Source organism: Pipra filicauda, unplaced genomic scaffold, assembly GCF_003945595.2.
Source record: "Pipra filicauda isolate LSUMZ 115617 unplaced genomic scaffold, ASM394559v2 scaffold111_size4109106_pilon, whole genome shotgun sequence".
NCBI classification, from domain to species: domain Eukaryota; kingdom Metazoa; phylum Chordata; class Aves; order Passeriformes; family Pipridae; genus Pipra; species Pipra filicauda.
The window spans coordinates 130,275-154,845 of record NW_024103563.1 but is presented as its reverse complement, the minus strand read 5'-3'; the positions used below and the strand labels follow the sequence as shown (position 1 = coordinate 154,845).

Genomic DNA, 24,571 nt, shown 5'->3' with positions numbered 1-24,571 from the left:
TGTTTGCTTGTGTTTAGAATTGCCTTCCTAATTAACATGTCTACTGGCCTTTGACTATAAATGCATAATTCATCTACCTTGCTTATCTCCCAGGGATAAATGTCCAGCAATGAACAGTATTAAAGATAAAATATTTACAGTTCATCTCCTGATATTCAAAATAAAGCACTATTTGTAAATAGATCAGGGAGAAAAAACCCTTGGTTCTTCAACCATGTGTCTGTTTCCTGAAAGTGAGTGAAGACACAATATCAAGTTATGAACCATAGTCAAGCATTTTGCTGAATTATTTTATCCAATCATTCTTGTTTTTCTTAACACAGTTAACACACTCCTGCTGTGTTTATTTTAACTTTATCAGGTATCTTACAGAAAAATTGCATAAATTAAAGGACCACCAATGTATTTATAGCATCTTTGTAAATGAATTCTTCAAGTATTTAAGACTTATTGTCTGAAATAGATATTCAAAAATATATTTAGTGCAGTAAGAAGAAATTCAGAGAAATCCTGTGGTTTTCATCTACTTTTATTGTTCAAAGTTGAAAGCAACTAGTTATCATTTTGAATTAAGCCAAAGGTTTCACAATGATATTGTATGTTACCCAGGTGCCTATAATAAGTAGGGAAAAGAAAACTTCAATGCTAATATTTTTTGCACCGTGCTGTAGTAAGTATTTGAACTTCATATTCAAAGTTAGCCTCGAGATGGTCGTTGTACATCGTCCCAGGGTCATTTAATGGAATGGACAGTCTCTGCATAGACAGAAGTAATCAGGCCAGATCACAGCAGAGCTCTGCAGAAGCTGATTTACCCTGTTTCTCAACACTGTGATGCAAAGCATGTATCAATTCTACAAAGACTTAAAGGCTTAAGATCATTAAACAACCTGGTATTCAGATTAATTTAATTAGTTGGAATCAACCCCCTACATTCTGAACTGATTTGTTTGTGCACAGTTAATGCTTTCCCCTGCTTACTACTTAATGAAGGCAATAAAATATGTGAGACTGGAAACCTATTTTGGTTTTTCTTCTCCTGTCACTGGGGTTTCAGAGCTGGATGGTCACCAGGCTGGAGCTAATTATCAGAGTCACTCTGGTGACTTCGATGATGTTTGGGTGCTCTGGTTTCTGAAGCGGTGTATGAGAGATCTTTCATGGTAACTCCTGCGTCAGCTTTCTCATGCTATGTCTGTGTGCGGGTTTTGGCTGGGGTAGAATTAGTTTTCTTCATAGTGACTGGTATGGGGCTGGTTTGGATTTGTGCTGGAAACTGATAGTGTTGATAACACAGGGATGTTTTAGTTACTGTTGAGCAGTGCTTACACAGTGTCAAGGCTTTTTCTGCTTTTCACCTCACCCCACCACCAGGGTGGGGTGCACGAGGAGCTGGGAGGAGACACAGCCAGGACAGCTGGCCCCAATTGACAAGAGGGATGTTCTACCTGTGTGGCATCATGCTCAACAATAAAACTAGGGGTAAGGTTGGTGGGGGGCAGCTGCTCGGGGTCTGGCTGAGCATTAGTTGCTTGGTGGTGAGCAATTGTTTTAATTTGCATCATTTGTGTTTCTTGGGCTTCATCTCTCTTTCTCTCTGTTATTTTCCTTTTTATTACAATTTGTTCAAGTTATATTATTTCAATTAAACTGTACTTATCTCAGCCCACAAGTTTTCTTACTTTTACCCTTTCAATTCTCTTTTCCCCTGTCCTGCTGGGAGTGGCAGTGAATGAGCAGCTGTGTGGTGCTTAGTTGCCAGCTGGGGTTAAATCACAAAACAGTCTGAAATAGAAGCAATCTTAAATATACCTCTTTTGTTACTACTTTTATCAACATCTTATTGTTGTGCCATTAACGGTGTTAGTGGCTTGATTCTTTTTGATTTTACTTTGCATGTACTAAGCCTTTCCTAGGATAATATGTTTCTGAGAGGAGAAAACAGACTTCAGGCAGAGCTTTTCCGAAACATTCTAATAGTAGGAACAGGAGCCACTGGCTAGTTGTGCTTGGTAGGTGGTTGTACTTGCCAGGACAGCATAGAAACATGGCTTTAATAATGGCATCAGGAATTAGGTGTTTCCTACTGAAGCATCCACAGTGCTCTCAATTCCACTCTGTTTCTTGGTATTTTGCTTTTGAGGTGCAGTTTTTTTAATAGCTTCAGATAATGAAACTAATTATGACCTGGCAAGGAACACAGTGCAACCATACTTTTATCGTTTTATCAGAAGGGGCGAGTCTGCTTAAGGGCAACCGAGCATGTGATCCTTTGTCAGCATTGAGCCTGCTGAATTTGTCCTTTATATATGTTCTGCCATTCAACATGTTTTGGAAAAGAGTTTTCAAAACAGTGTATGTCACTTGCATAGAAAACAAAATTAACAGAACGAAAGAACCTAGATTTATAGAATCATGGAATGTCTCATAGACTGGTTTGGTTTGGAAGGGACCTTAAAGATCATTTAGTTCCAACCCCCTGCTGTGGGCAGGGACACCTTCCACTAGACCAGGTTGTTCATATCTCCATCCAATCAGGCCTTGAACATTTCCAGAGATGGGGCATCCACAACTTCTCTAAGCAACCTGTTCCAGTGCCTCACCACCTTCACAGTAAAGAATTTCTTCCTTATGTTTAATCTGAACTTTCTCTTTCAGTTTGAAGCCACTCCCTCTTGTCCTATCACTGCATGCCCTTGTAAAATGTCCCTCTCCATCTTTCTTGTAGGCTCCCTTTAGGTGCTGGAATGCTCCTCCAAGGTCTTCCTAGAGCCTTCTCTTTTCCAAGCTGAACAATTCCAATTTTCCCAGCCTTTCCTGCTCCATCCCTCTGATCATCTTTGTGGCCCTCCTCTGGACTCTGTCCAACAGGTCTATGTCCTTCCTGAGTCAGAACCCTAGGGATGGACACAGCACTCCATGTGGGATATCACAAGAGGGGCAGAATCACCTCCCTTGACCTGCTGGTTACACTTTTGATGCAGCCCAGGATGTCTCCCAAAAAATGAATGAGACAGAGGAAAATTGAAAAGCAATACTGATATGTACCCAAAACACATCTTTTTTTGTTGGTTTTTTTTTTTATATATATATTTTTTTTTGAGAATAGAATTTTTAAATCTACTTCTGCAAGATGCCACTCTAACATCTCTGTTTGAGGTTTCTTTTTGCTATTTGAATTAATATTGGAAGCAATAGAGAGTTTCTATCTCATAATTTTTCTCAGCTTGTTTCTGCAAGACTCCATGTACAATCAGGTCTTAACATTCTTTGGAAGATACACTGTGTCACTAGGACACACTTTAAGATACGTGTTTACAAAAACTAGTTACGTGTAGAATCCAGAGCTTTTTGTAGTCTGTAGCTGGTAATAATCAAGTGGGGCATCTTAACAAATGTCTTTTTGCACTTACCAGCATTAAGTCAAACCTTCCCTGAGGGCAGCATTTGCTTTACAGCAAAAACCACTTTTGATTTTTTTTTTTCTGGAAAAAACATGGCAGTAGAGTAGTGGATGTATGCAATAAAATTTCTTGAGAAGTTTTTAATCTCATTAGCATGTATGGTTATGGAACAGACTTTCTCTGCTTCTAGTTTCAGACGATGTATAGTCTGTTGCCATCCTGCTCTGTAATGAAATCTCCTGGCCATAGCAGAGATAATACTCATTTGGTTCCTAACTTTTCCCTTTCACTTAGAATGAGCATTAAATTATCAGCATCCTTTTTCAGTCAGCAGATTGTTTACCTTTCTAACTTTTTCCTAATTGTTGTTTTTAATGTCAATCATGGAAGTGTATTCTGCCTACCCTGCGATACGGACGGCTGATACTCTTTATGCAAGAAATTAAAAAATGTAATTTATCCGCAGAAAGTCTAATTTTTTTGCATGTGCTTCCCCCAAAAAAGACTCAAAAAGGGTGGCCTAACTGCCAAGCAGAATCCATCCTGTGCTCAAAAAGGATGCAAATAAAGCTATGAATACATTTTATGGATCAGAGGGAATTTATCTTGGAGGAAAATATAGGATTAGTTAGAATTGCAAAAATATATGAGTGTTTTTGAAGAACAGTCCCTTGTTTAGATGAGTAAATGTGGTTTTTTTGCTGAAAATCTGGCTGCATAACTTTAAGGCATGAAGTCGTTCCATTCCTTTTCTTAGTTCAAGCTGCTGTCAGAAAGAGCCCTTGGGAATGAATGAGCAGAAAGAATCCAGTGATATTCTGAAAAGTAGAATGGCAACTGCTGATGTATATGTAGGCAAAATGAGTTATTGTTTCCCTGGGGCTTGGAAGTTAGCTATTAATCCAGTTTGCTTTGGCATCTTTGGCATTCAGTCTTTTTGTAGATTACTATTTTATGTATCAGCATCAGGGTAAAAATCTCTAGAGAGTCTGATAAAAGGTTGTATTTTAAATTCTCTGGTTGAGCATTGGTAGATCTGCTTTTTAATTAAATAGATTCTAAAAAATGAAAATAAAAAGAATAATCAATGCTTTTGAGCCTAATGAAAGAAATCTTGTCTTCCATGCCCTGTACCATGTAGCAAGTGTTTGGTGGGCTAACTGGAATGGATTATCAAACTGGCATATATGACACAGTGAGTTGAACATAATAAGGGCCCTTAAATAATGACTTTTCTTCCCTAAAGTACAGCTAGACATGAATGAAAATGTCAAATATCTTTCACATGAAAGATATTGAGCCAAAAATAAGGGTTATTTTTACCTCTGCTGCTCCAGTGGTATCAGTTGGATAGTTGAATTTCTTAAGATCCACTTGGGGTACAGAAAATGTAATGGCCTTATGGCTTTTTATGATGTTGGACTGCCAGTGATAAATAAAATTCTCTGAAAACCTTACAGCTCCCAGAGTCCTAATGTGTTTTTCCATCATCTGTTTCTCCTCAGTGGCTGAGAAGACCAAAGAGCAAGTGTCCAATGTTGGGGGAGCTGTGGTGACAGGAGTGACAGCGGTGGCCCAGAAGACAGTGGAAGGAGCAGGGAACATCGCTGCAGCCACTGGCTTGGTGAAGAAGGATCAGTTGGCCAAACAGGTTTGTTTATTTACAGTCTTTTCCAGGTGAAGAAGTGAGCAATGAGTGGTCTCCATGAACTGAGGGGCAGGTGGAGTGTTTTCTTTTCTGTCTGCCAGTGGATCATTTGTGTTACGCTAAACAAATGAACAGCAAAAAAAATGTCTGCTGTTTATAGCTTGTAGTTTGAGTGATTTGGAGAATTTGAGAACTTGAATAGGATTAGACATGAAACTTTACTATTCTGAAATGTCTTAGCAAATTTGTATCATGGTTTAAAGTGTGATCTAGTGATGATTCTGAACTCAGCAGCCTCTAGTGGAGGCCAGCCACTGTAGAATAACTGTTTAGTTAAGTGAGAAGGTAACTATTTTTCCCAATAACTCAGGATTAAAAAGCAACCTGCTAGTGCTGAAAGGTCAAACAGCAAATCTCAGGTTTAACAGCACAATCTGTGTCCACTGTAGCTGAAGATTGGTACAATTTGGTGTACCAATCCACTGACTGGTTAGACATATTCCATCTAAAGTCAAGATCTAGCTGGAGAGTCTCTATCTTCCATTAATACAGTGACACTATCTCAAAAATACCTCTAAGTATTCTGAACTCTTCAGATTAAATTTTCTCTAGCTCATCCTGTAAAGCACTCTGTAGGTGTTTTTATTCCAGCACCAAGGTGAACATAAGTATTTGCACAATATGAAGTGTTACTACATTTTTGTTGCTGATACACTGTGATTATGTTCTTCCACTTACACTAGGTGAAAAGTGACCCCAACTGGTGGGAGCAATGATTTCCAAAACGTGTACAGTGTTATTTGGAGACAAAAATAACCCAGAAGAGACAAATACCTCCCTTTGTGCTGTTTTCTGTATGAACATTTAAGACTTAGAAGAAATAGGATTAGGAAGAATATTTAGTATTTGCATAAAGATACTGTGTCACAGATTTAGCATGAAGTTCTATTGTGCATGTTATTTCCAGTTGGCATCCAGAGAAACTGTTAAAATTGAATCCTTAAAAACTTTTAGTTTTTTCCTTGTCTGTTATTGAAGTATATTCCTATGTGTCTGACAAATCCCGTTGGTGCTTTAGTATGGGGAGCAAAAAGGGATATTACATTGTAGTAGGCATTCATTTCATTGTGGTGGATTGTTCTTGAAAACATCTCTCAAACAGTTTTATTCTCTTTCAAAGCAGTTTTCCTGGTTTTTTTTTAGTAATTTTTTATTCAGCTTTGGGCGAAATGTTGCTTTTTATGTGGTCATGGTCCTTTATAAAAGCTATGTTGAAGATTTGCAAAATTGAGTATCCAATGAACTGCCAGGGGATACATGAGTATGGCATGGCCACAGTAGTCTATACCCTTAGTTCCTGCTAAAGCTCTTCTGTAGTTTTACACAGAGAATACTCATTTCTGTTCATAGCTCTTCAAACTCAGTGTAATAAGGAACATCACTGTAGTAATGCACTATTAACTACTTTAGTATTGAGCATAACTAATATTTTTGATGTCAATATACATATAGAGATCCTTATAAAGTATAAGGCAAGTGTCTTCTGATTTTCATTTAAATATGTTCTGTATATTGTTAAGCTTAAATATGTCGTGATGGCTCTAACGGAATAAAATCACATCTGTGAAATGAAAGAACATCCAGAATGTACATGCATATTATTCCATGGCCCTATAAATAGCAACATTATTCTGAACTGGTGCTTTGTTCTTTAGATATGTAAAACCATTCATTTGATTCTTGATACCGGTATTTTTAGACTGAGATTCTCAGTCATCTCTACAGTATGGCCATGTAGCTGATTAGTATCTGCGGCTCCTAGTGGTCTGCCTTAGGTCTCTGTCTCTTTCTGGTTTTGCAAGGGATGAGTGATCACTAATATCAAAATTGAATCATGTGGTTTTGCATTCCTGTGCAGCTCAGAGGCATGAGATAGACTTATGCATGGCTTTTCCAGGTAAAGTGACAGTTGGGTAGGCCAGTTGAGGGCATCCGGAATACCAGTGGGACACAGGTCTCTTGTAGGAAACAGAGTCTTTCTGAAATAACAGAAGGTGTCAACCAAGCATTCAATCAAAGTATCATTGTAACTTTGTGTTTTATCTCTGTAAGGTTATGTGACTTAAGGCCGTGATATATCTAGTCTACTCTGAACTAGGAATAAGACCATGATTAGCAATAGCAAATTCATTCCCTGAGCTTCAGTGTGGCCAGCCAAATGCTTTTGGAAGGTTATTCTTCCTAGGGACATCTACTTGGAGTTTATAAACTCCATATAAAGCAAATGGCTGGGTATATCATGTGCAAGATGAACACTTTGCTTGCTTACACAGGGTAAGCCATTTGATTGAACAGGGAATTGCAAATGCAGCATACCATTGAAAGCAGATAGAACCATAATTGCAGACTGTTTTTCCACAGAAGGCATTAGCCAATAATATGTTATTTTTAGTTAGCTTCTAAACTTGTGACAAATTATTTCTTCCAATTCACATGAACCCACATAATCTAATCCAAATCCTCCAACTGAACGTAATAAACAGTGATCTCCTGAAGTCCCTTCCAATCTGAGTTATTCTGTGAACTGCTGTAAACTCAACCTCCGTGCAAGTGAAGGGGTTTGTATATTTGCCATCAATTACAGAATCAAGGACTGTGAAATAAATACAGAATCATAGAACATCTCAAGTTGAAAGGGACTCCTAAATTATCATCAAGTCCAGCTCCCTGCTCCTTGCAGGGATTAGCTGCTTCAAAACATGTTTCTGGAAGCCCCCTGAACTGATGTCATTGCTGGGATCTGCTACTAGTTGATCTGCTTGCCTGTGTGAAAGCTTGCAGTCTTGTGCGGTGACTGGCATTTTTCTTGTGCCATGATGGAAGTCTGGTTTTGACTTTCAACCAGTTGAAAACACTTGTAATTTTCTTTACCCGTGGATATGACATTGCTTACGCAAAGGAAATACTAAGCAACTTCTTGGAAAAATCCTTTCTTGAGAAGTTTGTCCAAGCTTACCTAGTGCAGCCTTTAATATTGGAGTGCTTTGGAGCATGAAGCAGAGGCTTAACCATCCGACTGAGGGCAGGCTGGAGGGCTGCTGTCACACCACACTGTCACCTACCTGCCCCGCAGCTGGTGTAAGCAGGCAGTGCAGAGTGACAGCTGAGACTAGTGAGAGACAGGGATGACTCGACAGTGCCCATCTGAGGGCTGCCCAGGGGATTTCTGCTGTGGCAGAGACTCACTGCTTAACACAGCAAGGGCAGTGGCGGTTAGTAGGATTGAATTAATTATAAAAGGGCTAGTGTACTGCCAGCAGTATTTTAATAAACAACAAAGCATTTATTCTGTGCCTGTACATGTTTTATTTCTGTGTACAGTGTGAATGTGCTTCTAAATTAATGGAGTTAAAAAAAAAAAAAAAGGAAAATTATTGATGATTGCATTTAATGTAGAGATGAACATGGTTTTTTCCTGAGTTAAGGAAGCTGTAAAATCCAAAGGATTTTGCAATCTGAATATTCTGTTTTCAGCTCAGCATGAATGTATGGACCCAAATAGGCTGGAGGGGTACTGTAGTGTATAATACTGCCTGAGAACAAAACACAGATTACAAAGTTTATTGTTTTCAGATAGGTAATTAACAAATTAAAGTTCTTGACCTCACTAAATTCATGTAATTTGGTTCCCTAACATCTAAAGAATAAAACAGTTGGTAAGTTCTATGATTTCTATGGTGAATAATTTTATTTATACTAGCACCAAAATCCCCAGTCAAGCTAAAACATCACAGTTCTCTGCCTACCATGTCAGTATATAGTCAGATAGATTTCATGTGCTGTAGATTTACTAAAGTAAATAGAATAGCAGACCTTGTCCTTACCGTATTTGGGATCTATATGATCTGTATAGGTTGTGTTTGATATCTATATGTGCTAAATCCTTTTTCTTTTTAGTGTCTCTTAATTTAACACATTTATGGTAAATACCACTGTAAACACAAACATAAAACTACAGTAGCAGGTAATGTAGGTAGGTAATATACTTACAGAGCAGGTAATATAACTCATTGGTTTAATTACAAAGCTTTCAGAGAAAAAGACTTTTAAGTGTCAAGATTGCCAATTTAAGCATTAGGCATTTTCTTCTGTAGGGAATATTACTTAACTAAGAGCCCTTGCTAATTCCATTTTATGTGAAAATTAATACAGAAGAATGAAAGCAATGTCAAGTTTGCAGTATCTCCCCCTCCCCACCCCCATGCATTTCCTGGCACTCCTTAGAATTTGAACACTGTCATAGCATAAACATTCAGTGCAGTGGATCCCAGGCATAGAGTATTTCTTGTGTTATTAATTTTTTTGCCCAGAATAACTACTCTTATGAACGACCAAAACTTTCCATGCACCATTAACCATTGTTTAGAGCCAGTGTGAATCCAGTCTGGGGAATCACCATAATCAAATATACAAATATGTAGGAACCTTCTTCATCCTTTTTACAGGGAAGCTCCATGAGAATAAAGACATGATGAAACACCCTTTAATTTTGATGGGAGGAGAGCAACTCCCTTTTGATTAAGACACCAAGCATCATAGTGTACTCCAGCCAGCTATTATTTGTTCATTTGGGAAATCTTATTAGTAGAAGGAAAGCAAACCCTGCAAGTGTCTCTGAAAATTTGTCTTTCAGTGGCAGAATGAAGGTTTCTTTTTGTATTAAACACTGGTTTTTTTAAGTGCAAGTGAAACCTCTTTCAAAGATTTCTGTTTTGTCTTATTGCAGACTAAGATTCCTGTGTTCCCAAAGAAGTTTTGATTACCACCTGTAGTTTAAAATCCCAAAAAGTTGAATATGAAATCTTTAAAGTTTTGTACTTTATATTTTGAATTTTAGATCAGTTTAGAAACCCTTCTGTAGAAGTCTTATAGAGAAATAACCACAAACTTAGGATTGGCATTTGACTTTTACTGAAGTTATCTTAGGTATCAATCACAGAAATTTGAATACCAACATTGGAGTCCCCAGTGCTGTTTTAGAGTTCTCCTTGCTACTGCGTACAATATAAATGTCTGGCTTGACAGATGAAAAAGCTCCAACAGGCATTTTCTCATTTAGTCTCTTTCTATCCTCTGAGATCTATTTAGTGTATTATTTTATTTCCTGCTGTGCCATAATACTGACATGTCACATGAAAATTTTTGAAACTTTTATGTCTAATTTTTTAACGTACTTTTTTTTTGTAAATAAGATTCCAGACATGACAAAATTTGGATTTAGGTGGAACCATGTATTTTGATAGAATATGAGTATCCCCTGGTTTTCTGATCATCTTTACATTCAGTATACTGTACAGGATGCGTGACTGTTGAAGGATCACTGCTTCTCATCTTCTTTCCAGTCTGTTGATGAATCAATTAATCTTGAAAAGCTTATCTGAAAAACAAAAAAGGAAAAGTTAGGGAGCAGAGATATCCAATTTCCTTATTCAAAAGGGAATTAGGGATTTTTTTTCCAGCTTTGCATTATATTTTATGCTATTTGCCAGCTATGTCCTAAAAGGTAAACAGACCCTAACTAAAAGCAGAACAGTACATGCAAGTTACATGAGACTTAAACTGTTGTTCTTTAGTTGGAGTAAGCAGGTTTATTCATCTCTGATAGCACTTAGTATGAGCAAAACATCAAGCCTAGCCTTGAATTAAGCAAAGAAACTTCAATAAGCTTTTGATGTGCCAAATGCAGAAATAGCCCCCACCCAATTTACTTCTGGAGCTGATGCTTTTCTGTAGACACTGTAGAGCGAGCAGGCTGCAGGGGCTCAGCAACATCTAATTTCTCTCCTCAACTACTTCTTGCTGTTTATGGCTCTAATGAAAGGTCACAGTAGAGAATGGATAAGTTTATGATAAAATATATGTAACCTAGATCCCTAGCCAGCCTGCCAGGCAACAAAAGATTTAACCCTCTGCACTTGAGCCAAGTAGTGCCAGTTTCTGTCTTGCTGTGCACTGCAGAGAGGTGGGATTTCTGGTTGTTCAGGGTGGGCCTGACCATGGTTCTGATGTGACACTCTTGTCTGGTCTGTAGGAGCAATTACAGCAGTTTGGAAATCATAGAATCATAGAATGGTTTGGGTTAGAGGGGACTTTAAAGATCATATAGTTCCAACACCCCTGGCATGGGCAGGGACACTGTTAACTAGACCAGGTTGCTCAGAGCTCCATCCAACCTGGCCTTGGAAGCTTGCATAGTGTGGTTTCTGGTAGGATGACTAGCAGTCAGTCAGTCTTCCTCATGGAAACCAAAGTGCTTTAGGTGGTGTATAGGAGAAGGCCTGCTCAAGTAGTCACAACTAAACATCAGTCAGACAAGACTTGCTTTCAAATTTCTATTTAAATCATAATGTGCAGAGCACATGGTATGAGGTAGATTTTTCTTTATCCCTTATGGTTTTATTTCTTGATCTCTGCATAATGTATGAGTGATTGCTGCAAAACAGAAAGGATATTTAACAGCTATTAGCACTCTTTCCTTTTTTAATGTATGTAGATGGATTGAGAGTGGAAGAATATTCCCCATTAGAAGATCCACATTGCTCAGGACTGAATCACAGAAGACCCTCTTAAGGAAAAGCATTTGTTAGCTCTTTCTTAAAATTCATGAAGAAAGTGGGACTGTCAGTGAACTAACATATCTCTTTGATTGTGGTGTAGCTGGACTGGTTTATTTTGGTAGGGCTTTTTTTACCAAGCTCAGAATTAATGATGGTGTATTGTATTAAAACATCTGTAACAAATCAATTCTGTAAAGCTAATCCATATTCTTTAAACAGGAAACTCTGGTTTATTATAAATCACAAGGCATCCATAGGTAGGTTATATTTGAGTTTTGAATCTGCTTTATGTACATAGTCAAATCTTTTCCTCATGACAGTGCATGTATTTTTTTGATGGGAAAGCTCATGAATCATCCAGGTTGTGCAGAAGTATGATTCAGTGATTTGAATTTATTAATGAAACAAATTACAATTACAGTTGAATCCACTTAATGCAGTTTCATTAATACAGTCCTGTTTCCCTTTTCTGTTTCCACATGGACAGATGTCACATATGTAGCTTAGTATATGTCGATAGTGCCTAACGGCACTGTGAAGAACAGTACAGAGTTGATGTGCTAATGTTGCCTACAGGAAATAGGTGGATGAATAGGAAGGGCAGAGAAGTCACAAAGCCAACAAGGAAATACCGTGGTTTTCTTCTGCCTTTCTTTTTTATTTTATAAGATGTTCTTACCTGTCGCTTCCTTCTCAGCAGGTATGTGCATGTTCTGGTAGCACTTCTGGACATGAGTAGATTAATTTCATTTCACTTTGAACACCACCGTTTGAAATATTTAAAATCAGGATGGGCAAGATAGAAATGAATATGCACAGAAAATAACAATAATTGAGGAAAAACCAAATGGCAAAAGATCAGTGATTCCAGATAGGAGTGCCAGAGTTTCTGAGTTTGTTGAAGAGAGTGTTGAAATGCTGGTAGGATTTTGGTAGGTCAACTTGTGCTTGGCCTCCCTGATTGGCAGAGAAAATTCCTTTCCTGCTGTGGGACATGTTGTCAGTACTTTTTCTCAGAAGGCAAAAAAGCAGTATTTGAAGGAAGACCACATTCTCTCTGTCAAAGCATTTCCATGCATTCACATCTGTGACTTAAGCAGAACTTGAGGGAAGAAAACTTGTGTGGTGCTACCAAAATATCCTGGGGGTTATTGCTCTTCATTAATTCAGGAACAGATATATATAAGTCTAATCTAAAGGTCTTGTGAGTTTTCCTGGTTTCCTAATGGCTTTCATGCTGTGAGATAACATTTTAGTGCATACCTGCTGCCTTCCATACTTCCATAATGTTTTCCTAATTACCTGTGGAGAAATTGAACTAAGAAGCTTTTGGGTGGCATCACATTGTTCTTTGTTTTCTAGCAATTGCTCAACCACAGATTTATCTTTGACCCTGAAGAAATGAAGTACCCCCATCTTAAACCGAAAATGCCAATCTCCCTCGGTGTCCGAGAACAGGAATTGTTTGCCAGCTGATAGAAATGTGAATACATTCTCCATTAGGAATTGTTCATGTCATGATAATGAGATAATATCTGTAGTATCTACAAATAACAGAACACAATTTTTAATTTCTTTTCCTTTGACTTGTGAGGGAGAAGCAAAAGACACTCCCCATCCTTTTACCAGGAGGCTGCCCTTTGCATTTGTTATAAGGGTTTGCTTGTCTGCAGTTTGCTCTGTTTCATCCCTCTTCTTAACTTTGGTCTCCCTTCCACCTCCTATATCCTCCAACTCCAGTTTCCATTCTAACCAACCTAATACACCCCCGTAGCACATTCCAGGCTGCTCTAAGATTGTATATATAGCCATTTCATTATGGGATTCTCTCAGGCTAACTATGGGACCAGTTCTGTTTCATAGTGCCCCAGTCTCTCCTGTGTGTCCCTCTGTGGGATTTCATGAAGTACTCAGAATTTTTTTTTCCCTGCTCTAAATAATTGCCAATCCTATGTTAAACATTCAGGAAGATGCTACTTGCTGAGAGGAATACTTGTAAGTTTATTTGGGGATGATTCATATTCATGCCAATTATTGCTGTTCTTGCCCACTGTTGTGTGAAAGATTCGGCTGTTTCAGATGGGAAATAGTTTTATGTAACCCATGATAGTTGAGCAAACTTAATAGTGGCATTTTTGTGCAACTTGAGGTAAAGGTTTTATAAACTTGCAAACATTACTAGGTTACAATAACTGTCTTCTTAGCATCTTCTGCCATGTTTCAGTGCTCCTTTCTTCTGCTGCCAGGATGGAGTGTGTAGCCTTGGAAGGTAAGGAGCTTAAATGTGATTCATTCAGTGCCTATCTGGAAGTCATTATCTTCAGAGGATTTGTGATGGTAGCTGGTGTGACTTGCTGATGTCGTAAAAACCCAACGCTGCAGCTGGCAGATTTTTTTTAGCTGGCAGTGAAAGTTTATGGTGCTGAAATGACGTTTTGGCAAAGCACTGCAGTTTGTGTCTGCCAGTCTGTTCAGTGAAGCACTGCAGTGAGATGCTTAATAGACATGAGTGGCAAATCAGGGTCCTGGATTGAAGTAATGATTGTATAAACTTCAAGGATTGAAGTGTGGAGTAAATACCTCTCTATGGAGAAATAGATTAATCTGTGTTTTCAGAATGTCAGTCCAATGTCAGCTCCCACAAAAACCCCCACCAAAACCCTGTAGGTTAAGAGGGAGAGGGAGGATGAAAGAAATAAGGCAGGACGCTTTTATTAGGACTACCTAATTATTGGCAGTCCTGTCATTACTATTAGTAGAATGGAAGTTTATATCTGAGTACTTGTGATGATCACCAAATACCAGTGGCATATGATAGCATTTTGGTGGCAATTTTGGCCATTGATAAAACTTCCTAAACATATATATCCAGTAATAGGTAAAAGCTTGTACATAGCTTGTTTATATCTGGGACTTCTTCAAAGCTGCTAGCAAGTAACGAAGGAGATGACCCATTTTTTTTCTACAGTAAACTGTTATTAAACTTCTTGGCTCTCACCTGCTTTCAGCTGTGTTAAATGTGTCCCTTAGAGGAAGTTGATAATTTTTCAGTTTTTAAGTTACTTGTCTAAGAGTGTTTCATTATATATATGGACACTGGAATTTGTTACTGGAGAAAGCTACATGGAATGTCTCAGAAATGTATCTGAAAATTTAGATGGCAAATGTCTTTTTTGCCAGTTTAATGCAAAATATTCCCTGTGAGGAAACTGGAGGTGTAAGCTGCTAAAGTTGTCCTCAAAAAAACCATGCTTTTTGAAAGAGTGAAGCAGGAGAGAGCCTGCTTCTGAAATATATTTGACATATTGATTGCCCTCCATGCTTTTGGTGTTAGCTTTCAGAGCTCTTTCCTATATTAGCACATACCCAGGAGGTTTGCCAGGCTTGGGTCAGAAAAGTCAAAATGAAGCTGAGGATGAGGAGATGCAGGCAGTAAAGAACTTCTTTTGCTGTGCTTAGGAGGTTAGCTATGAACAGAGAGAGAAGCTGTCTGTAACTGCCTCTCCTTCAGAAGGGCATAAAACAGGATTTGTGCCTTTGAAGCTGCTTAATCCCTCTGTCCCACCTCCCACTCCATCCTGTGTCAGCCATGCATATTTCTTCTATGGGGCTGTGGGACAAAGCAAAGGCTCTAGGCTTTTTTGGCCGACCTTTGCTATACCTTTTCATTGTGTAATGTAATTCTTTCTTTGTGCGCTATTATATGTAAAGAAGATATGTGGATTTATTTTTTTCTTCTTTCTAATTCCCTGTGATGGTTTTAGGGAAGGGTTCACTGTGGTCTAAACGGACATGCATTGCCCTGAAGCCGTATGAAAAATTCAATTATGGTATCAGGGTCAGTGTCACTCATGAGAAATGTCTTCTTATCCTTAAAGACAGTATTTATAACAGGGAGTGTCCGAGCTGAAGAAGGGAGGCAGCAGTGGTTGAAACAAACTATCATATCTAAAGAAAACTATTTTTACAGCTAATAATGCTGAATCTGCTTGGGGAAGGAAATTACGAGGGCAACTGAGCTGGGTTAGAGAGCATTTTTAAGATGATAATATGTGCATGAAGCTTCTCTTGATTTTATGTGAGCCTTTAGGAAGGAGACTGGAAGCTGTAAAACCTGTTAGCAGCTGTAGTATTAAGAACTGACTATGAGCTTCTGATTGCTTCTAAAGCAAAGTGTTTGTAATTAATTAAGCTAATAATTTATAGTAAGTTAATACTTTAAAGGTGTTGAAATGTGTGGTTTAATTCTAAGGATGCGTGCATTGCTGGCCAGTTTGGTAGAATTTATATCCCTAATGCAGTTTATAGATGATAATATGTGCATGAAGCACTTTTGCTTTGCCTAATGAATATACTTATGTCAATTTAAAATAGTAACATTACACTAGTGGCATCAAACACTTCAGTTCATTACTTAACATCCAGCATATCTTAGGCATGTAAGAACTGCACTCAAAGATGCTTGTTTAACCCCTGTCTGACTTAGCTAGTACTTCATGTAGTTGATCTGAACAAATGATTCTTTTCAGATTCCTAGTAGCATCAGTTTTAATGGCTGGGTCATTTTTAATTTTTTGAATGTGATATGTCATCTTACAAATCCCTCAAAATATAACTGCCCAAGTTCAGACAGACATACTGTACGTAAATTGTTTTGTAGAGAGAGGTCAGAGATCAAACAGAGCTGGAGGCTGAATTAATTTCCCTCTCTGGAGAAAATTATTCTAGCAGGTCAAAAGTGAAGTCACTGGTAAGGTGATGTAAATGTGAATGTGTTTTGCACGATTCCTCAGGTGGAAGAAAGATTTTCCCTCTCCTCCTCATCTGTATCATGGTCTTAGAAATTTATCTGAAGTGAATTTGTTGTGTTTAATGGTGCTGGACCAATGCATTTAGCAGCTAAACGCTCTTCCTGATCCACAGCATGGAGACACTACCCTGTTATGAGCAGAAATTTAAAAGGCAGAGACAGGAGGGGTTAGTGATGGCTGTTGTGACAGGAGTGCAGCACAGGGTTATTAGACTAAGAGGTGGAATATGGAAACTTTTAATAGGAACCTTATGTCATTTGTTACCTTTTGTTAGCTTGGAATTTATAAAACAGCTTCTTGAAATGAGGGTAATTTTTTTCAAGTATCATTATTTCCAATAGATTCCAGGTGTTTACTTTTTTAAAAAACATAAGTAATAGCTATCCTAGTAGCTTTGAAGGAGGGCATGTGTTCACATACAGCTGACCTGATGTCTAAGCCAGAGCAGTGAACTTGCTTTTCGCAGTCATTGGCATAATGTTTCCTTCGTAGTCTATTTTTGGAAGGGGTGGTGTGCTCATCATTCACAGGAAAGGTAACAAATTTAGCAGTGCTTCTTTCCACCTCCTACACACCATCTATGAGATGGAGGTTTTAAGTCTTAGCTGTCTTTGCAGTTTTTTCCCTGAGTTACATTTCAGATATATGCTTTATAATGTGTCTGGTTGGGCTGCTGTAAATGCCAGCTGTTGTCCAAACTGAGAAATAGGAAGCTGGGAGAAGTAATGAAACCAATTTAAAAAGAAAAGCTTAGATGTTGCTTTGGAATCTATTTGTGGTAATATAAACACCTCAATGACAGCTGAGAGTAGTGGATTTGTTCATTCGTCTTTTCCCATCTTCTGTTTTCCTGAGCTCAGTTGTATGCCTCTAGATTGTATGTGGTGCATAATGGGAAGGGAAGCAACTCAACAAGAGCCTTTGCTGCCCTCCTGAAGGAGAAGCAGGCTTGGCAATTCATCCTGGTATCCTCTAGTTAGCAAAAGTCTCTTTGTGGAGACAGAGCTGATGTGGGGGATGAGTTGGATTCAGGAAGGATGGAAAGACTGGGTAGAAAATATCTGATGATCAGGAGTCAGAGGAAGGAGGAAAGAGTGGCCATGTATGAGAGAAGGCAGTTCTTGTATTCATCTAACACTCAAGCACCATGAGGAAACCTCTTAATCCTGTTTCCTTGGGGTATGGGATGCTGGCACAGAACTCTCCCTCCAGAAATCTGTTTCTGCTGCTGGGAACAGGGAAGAAGGGCTAAATCTGTGATAGGGGATGTGCAATGGATTCTATCTTTCTCTTACACACAGTTGCTCATTTTTTTGCCAGCAAAATAGTGTCTTGGAAGTCTAGCAGCTCTGGAATTAGAATATTTCAGCCTGATGTTTTGCCTTTTTGGTGAACATCAGTAATGAACATGAATCCCACGGGAGGAAAAAATTACATTTCAGATTCTTTTTTATAACCACTCTGCATCAGTCCTAATGTCGATCCCTTTGATAATTGCCAGGAAACTTATTTGGAGCAGAACTTGGTGAGTGCTGACTGTTTTGAATATCACATCCTAGCATTTACAATTGGAGTTTTTGAATGTTCTGCCTTAGTTTATAAAAGCAGGGCTTTTGAGTGATTGTTTTTTCAGGGACACAGATTCAGCTGAGATTTCCAATTATCTGAAAGGACTTGTACGGAGTCCATCATGTCATGTCCTCCTCTTCTGCTTTCCTGTTCCACCTTTCAGTGCCTGAGGCATGTTTTAAGCTCTGTGCAAACCATCACATCGACCTAAGTCTTCCTAGATTGTGTGTTTTGACATCTCACTAGCTCACCTAATTACTACCCCTTACCCCAAGGAGAAAGAAAGTTATCTTAACTGATCATATTCTGAGGATCTTGTATTTGAATGGGTTTATATGCATTAAAAAAGGAGAAAAATAATTTTTGAAGATTATTGAGTATAAGAAAAAGATACAGCCATGTGCTTTGTAGGTGCTTATTAATTATCCAAGTTTAAAAAAAAAAATCTAAATACCTTCTAAAATTTCCAGTGAGTTAAAATCTGTTCTTACTTGGCATTAGGTTCATCTCTCCTTCAGGCACTCTTACAGATTGTGGAGGAGACCTGTCGTTTTGGTTTGCACAGGGTGCACAGTGTTTGACCAGCTATTTCATCAGTCTAGTGCAACATCATATTGTGCCATCACAGAACCATCACAGAATGGCTTAGGTTGGGAGAGACCTTAAAAATCATCTAGATACAACCCCTTTGCCATTATCCAACCTCCCTGCCATTATCTTCCCTCCTCCTTTGTCATGATCTCTATAGCTGTTCTGAGGAAGTAAAGATGACCACCTTGTATTGGTAGACACTAATCTCCCCTTTACCAGGATGGCAGGGGGACTGACTGTCCGTCTGCCATTGGGCACAATATTGACACTCAAAGGAAGTGGCAACAATTTCAGCGAAGTGTAAAGAATTTACACAAAGTGTCTGTTATGTGCATACCAGAGTTGTACTCACTTCCTACCCCCGATCTCCCAGGTAGACTGATAGGAGATCAGAACTAGATTGATGCTTTTCTGCTTTTCTTACAAATCATCAATGTGCAATTCAAGATAGCTTTTTTATAACCTTATTGCTCAGCTTCATTTACGTAAATCTGTCGAAAGCTACCTTGCTTGCCAATGTGTAAACAGGTATAAGAATTTTATCCAAACTGTCTATACAGTAGAAATTGAACATGGAGCTTGGCTAGAAACCTCTTTATTAAAATATAGTGATTGTCCAAGGGAACTAAGAGCTCAGGCTGACTTTTTGATTTTTCTTTACATTTAACTGAGTGTATCTGGCATTCAGGCAGAAAAAAACACCTGTCATAGCATTTACCAAACATTCTTTAGAAGGAAGAAAACTTGAAATAATTTGTATTTTTTGTTTTGACATGAACTGTCCACTGCTAGCAAAAATCACTTCAATGTAGCAGTTAAAATCATGACTGTTTTAAGCTACTGTATGTAGCATATTTCTGAAGAGCTTTTGTGTTACAATATCTCATCTACTATGTCTCTTATTGTAAGACTGTCATGAGATTTCAAATTGGATTGTTCTGGTTTTTTTAAATCTCTTCTGGAGGAGAGGGGGGAATTTGGCTAGCTCATCCCCAGACATCGTGGCCTGTCTTTGAAAACACCCAACTATGTGTTGATTGCTGGCTCTCTTTGTTAGAACACACCATGCTTTGACAAAATGTCATTCTGCATGTGGCCACCATTTGAGAATGATTTGAGAAGTGAGAGCAAAGAAGTGCAGAAATACCAGTTATCTTTGCATTAGAAGAGCTGTCTTCCTCACAGTGAGGCACCACATGAAGTTCCCTCACTTGTTTTGGATAAGTAGTTAACAGAGGTTTGGAAGAGCTGCTAGTAGGATCCAAGTTATACAAGCTTAGGAGTGAGGGACTGGACTAAGAAACTCCTCTTTTGACTGATGAATTGAATTGTCCCTCTCAAGAGGCACAGCTTGCTTCACTTCCAAAATCAAAGGACAAGAGACCAGAGTCCAGTTCTTGCATGCTCTGTGGTCTAGCATTGGAAAGACTTGGGGTATGCATGCAGATCATTCACTGAAAAAACAGGCTTGTGCTTGAGAGCATGCTTCTCATAATCATCTTTGTTCAGGAGTGTTAAACGGGATTTCTTACACTAATGTTAAAGCTAATAGTGCATCGAGGGTAAGACTTCTATTTTTCAGCCACTCAATAGTGCTTTGGTGAGCAGGTAAACTGAACTGCAGTGAGTGGGGCTACTCGAGAATATGGAAAAGTTTCAGCATTTGGCAGGTGACTGCAGGAAAAAAAACAAGCAGAAGTGAATGGGCATATTGATAACAAAATAATCTAAAGTACATACACAGGTATGTACCTAATTGGTGAGGTAGAACTCTACAGTATTTTAGCAATGATGGTATATAATTTCGTAGTTGTTCTGATTAACAGTAGGCCTTCTCAGTTGTGTCTGCACATATATTGGCTACAAGGAGTGCATAGTTTTATTAGGCAAAGTCAGCCCTTGGGATATTTCCATACATGTTTTGTTGTTTGTTTTGTTTGGTTTTTTTTGCCTCTGTATTCAGAACAGTTGTGACTCATTTCTGTTTAGCTTTTGCTGTTGGAGCAGTGCTGCAGTGTTCAAATTTTTATTAGTAATCTCAACCATCATCTGGTAAAGTTGTATATGAGACAGAAATTATAGTAGTTGTCCTTGACAAAACAAAACAAACCCCTGAGAGTTTTGCCACTAGGCATACTGAATAATGATTAAAGTCTCTAGAGGGTGGAAATAAATGGGATGTGTAATTTTTCTGGCTTTAAAATTTGACATGAAAATATTTTGTTCTTCTTTGTTCCTTTTATTGTTCTTGCATAGCATCTGGAGTGTTGTCTTCTCTACTGTGGGGGTCAGCATTAGTCATCTGGGCGGATGCTCTTCCAGAGTCATCAAGCTGTATGTGGATGACATCCAATAGTACAGAGCAGCAATAACATCATATTCTTGCTGTGTGAAATGGTGTTGGGGTCTGTTAAATTCATCCTTTATTCCCATTTGATACACGTCTTTGGCTGCATGAAGAAGGGCTGTTATAAGCCTGTCAACTGTCAGTTCTATCTTGTACTATTGTTTTTTTGATCAGTCTGGTGTGTCTTCTAGATTGGCAAGGTTTTAAAGAAAATAGAATTTATTAAGGACAAGAGGGTAAGGCTGGTAGAGTGGCAGCTAGCAGCAATTAAGTTTTCTTACTTCCTTTGACAGTTTTTATCTCCCTGTTTGTGCAGCCACTGACACTCTTTGAGGATGAGTACAGCAAAGAAGGATGAGGCAAGACAGGAAGGGACGATGTTGTCAGTCAAACCTACCCAACAGAAAACTTGTTCCATTTTCTTGGTGTTTACTTTCTATTCTTCTTTCTCTTCAAGATTTTTCTGATCTTTGAGTACTTAATTATGCCATATAAATAGTTTTGTTTTTCAAGACTGTGGCGACTGAACATCTGAGCATCTGAGATAATTTGGTGCATGGCTGTATTTCTTACCAAATTATTTATTCCACTTCTTGATCATCAGTACTAATATAATTGTGATATTAGTAAAAAGATTAGGAAGTACAAAAGCCAGGGAGCAGGATGTTCTTGTCAGAGGGAAACTTGTTCTTCAGCTGTGAATATACAAAATAATGTTCAGTCAAGCATTGCAAAGAAGTACATTGCAATTAAAAAAAAAATCACAGATGTTAATTGTGCTATTGGACAGATCAGCCAGACCATGATGTGTTTGCTTTCCTGAAGTACCATCAAATCAATATGCATTTAGTCTTGTGTGTGTACCATGGTCAGCAACTCTTTTCCCTTATGAAATACCAGCATCTTTCATATTCTGTACACAGACTTTTTAACTCTGAGGTAAGTAGTAATAATTTAGAATTATCCTGTCCTTTTTTATTGCTTTCCCCTCCACCTTTCCCAACCCATGTAGTTTGGTTCTTCATTGCCACAGTCCCTGAAATACAAGCTATTAGAGTCTTCTTCAGACTGCCAGAGAAGCAGGTTATTACTGCAAGATAGTGATCACAAGACTGGTGACCTTTGGGTTTTCGAGCAGTTACTTTATGAGGGCAGAGTGGTAGAACACCATACATTCTAGTTCTTGTCCTTCATGTCCATAACTGCAAAGAAAGGTGTTTAGGTGGAAATGGAACAAAGGAAATTTTGTGGCTCCTGTGGAGTTTGGATTATTTGAAATTTTTTCAGTCTTATTACTGGTACTGCTCAAGGATGGAGGCATGTTTACAACAGGGAGACGTTCTGGAAGAATAGACCTGCAGCTATTAAAATATCAGTGGATGTGTGTGAAATTTCATACCAAAGTAATTACGCTTTTAATTTCAGGGAAAGAATTTTGCCTTGCTTATTTCTGCCATACCTTCTAGTGCATACTAATTCTTTTATCCTTGTGGTTTAAGTGTTATCTTAGTACTTGGGCTGTATTTGAAGTGTTTTCTACCAAAGCACATATGCAGTAGCATGAAATGTGATAGCAGTACCATTCTGTGCATGTTTTTCTTGACAGTGTCTTTCTTCTGTGTCACATTATTTAGACAGGATTGGCTCAAGTGCTACATATAAATGTCTATTTCTATTTGAGAAAAGAGATGGGAAACTGAATTAAATGCTCAGTGCCAATTAATATTTAAAGATACAGTTAAAAAATATGTATTCAATCAACCTGAACTGGCAACACTTAGCTCAAATGTGGTTTGTTTTGGTCAGTCCAGACATAATAGATGTAGGTGCTGCAGAAAAAACTGGATTTTCATGGCTGTACTTCATTTTAGAAGATGGTGAGCACCGTGAGTCCTAGTCAGTCTCTCAACATTGACTGCATCACCTTTGAGACCAGTCCTTGTGGAGACTGAATCATTTCACCCCTCACATGGCTGGGGAGGAGGATGCCTTCTGCCTTAATGGATTGCAGTGAGGGGGGATGCACACAGGCCATGTTGGCCTGAAGTTGGTGTGTTGATATTTTTCTTTGTGTACTTCGAACCCTGGACCAGACCCCCCAAAATCACATTCCCCAATCACAGGGACTGTCCTCTAAGCAGCCACAGTGCTTTCCTAAAATACAGTCTGAACTGTGAGTAGAGCATAGCATGTTTTTTAGTAATCTTTGGGTTAAGACCCCCATGATGGTTGTCTGAAGTCACACTGTACACATGAAGAGTATAGTTTGAATGGATGGAGAAATACACCTCTCAAAGCTTTGTAGCTGTACTGCTTTTCTACTTTGGGATTTATTTGTATTTTATCCAGGAAAAAAAATGACAGAAATGTAGCTTGTTAGAATAGGATCCTCAAACATATAAACTGACAAAAGTCATTAGTCCTTACACTCTGAAAAGTATGTGGATTATTTCAAAGCACTTAAAAGCCAAATGTCACTTTTCATCTTCAGAGCAGATGCTTCTAATCTATTGGAAATGCAAGGCAGGAAGCTTGGATTTCTCTTGCTGTTTCTGAAGCAGAAGAATATAAGCTACATTAATTAGTCCTATTAGTAATGTTGATGTCAGAGGTGCTAACCTGAACTAGTCAATTGTCTGCCAAACGTGGATGTGTAAGCATCGATTCACTGCCTGAGTATTCATTTAGACACCTACAGGTAGTGTTTAAATGGTTTATTGGAACATCTTATGGGGCTTTACCAGCAACTTTTCACACTGGTTAATATACACCAGCACTCCTAAAGCATTTTAGAAATTGTACTGTCAACAGCTTCTGAACACTGAAAGAAATCTTAACGCCATCTGTCTAGTCAGGCACAACCCAACCCTCATGAGTTGCTTGTCCTCTTAAATTTAAACTAATGAAATTTTTAGTTGGGTGATGACTGTCTTCAGCTTTTTTGAGATTAAGTTTCTTATAGTAACAGGAAAACAAAGCTTGGTAGCATCTCTTTGAACAATGTTTCTATTTAAAAGCTTCTAATACGAAGGCAAGGGAGAGTTGCACAGAGTGGCATGAAATTCAAACGTGGCACTGAGTTGAGCTGTTCAGACTCAGAGCTGCATCTTTGGATATTGCTGCTTTAGTGTTCAGCATTGGGACAGATTTGCAATGTAGATTTAAATTGTTCATCGTGCTTCTTGAAGTTATAACCATCATTGGAATGTTTGAAGTTTCTTATGGTGTTAATATTACGTTGATTTTTGGAAGAAAAAAAATGGGTTTTGGCCTTCTACACTGTCATCTGAATTCAAAGGAAATGTTTAAGTTTTGTTTGAGTGAACAAGACTCAAATGGCTGTAACTTCAGTGTACATGAATTGCCATAGTCACATTTGTTTCTTGGGTCAGAAATGTCTAAAAATGTATATCAGTTTGTCTGGGAATTATTCTGTGAAGCTACTGTTGGTTTTTCTGCTTTGTTTTTTGGTTTTTTTTTGGTTGGTTGGTTTTGGGATTTTTCTGTTGGTTGTTTGTGGGAGTTGTTTTTTTGGAGTTTTTTTATCTTTTTTATTTTGGGGGTTTCTGTTTGTTTGTTTTATG

At 38.3% G+C, this 24,571-nt stretch overlaps 1 protein-coding gene across 3 annotated transcripts in view; it reads left to right on the top strand.

The window, feature by feature from the left end:
- Positions 1 to 24,571, top strand: part of SNCA (synuclein alpha) — a 63,919-nt gene that overhangs the window by 10,638 nt on the left and 28,710 nt on the right. For all 3 annotated transcript variants that reach the window (XM_027731771.2, XM_027731769.2, XM_027731770.2), the window contains one exon: positions 4,910 to 5,055. In XM_027731771.2, the coding sequence (XP_027587572.1) occupies positions 4,910 to 5,055 (146 nt within the window). The remainder of the gene's footprint in view (positions 1 to 4,909; positions 5,056 to 24,571) is intronic.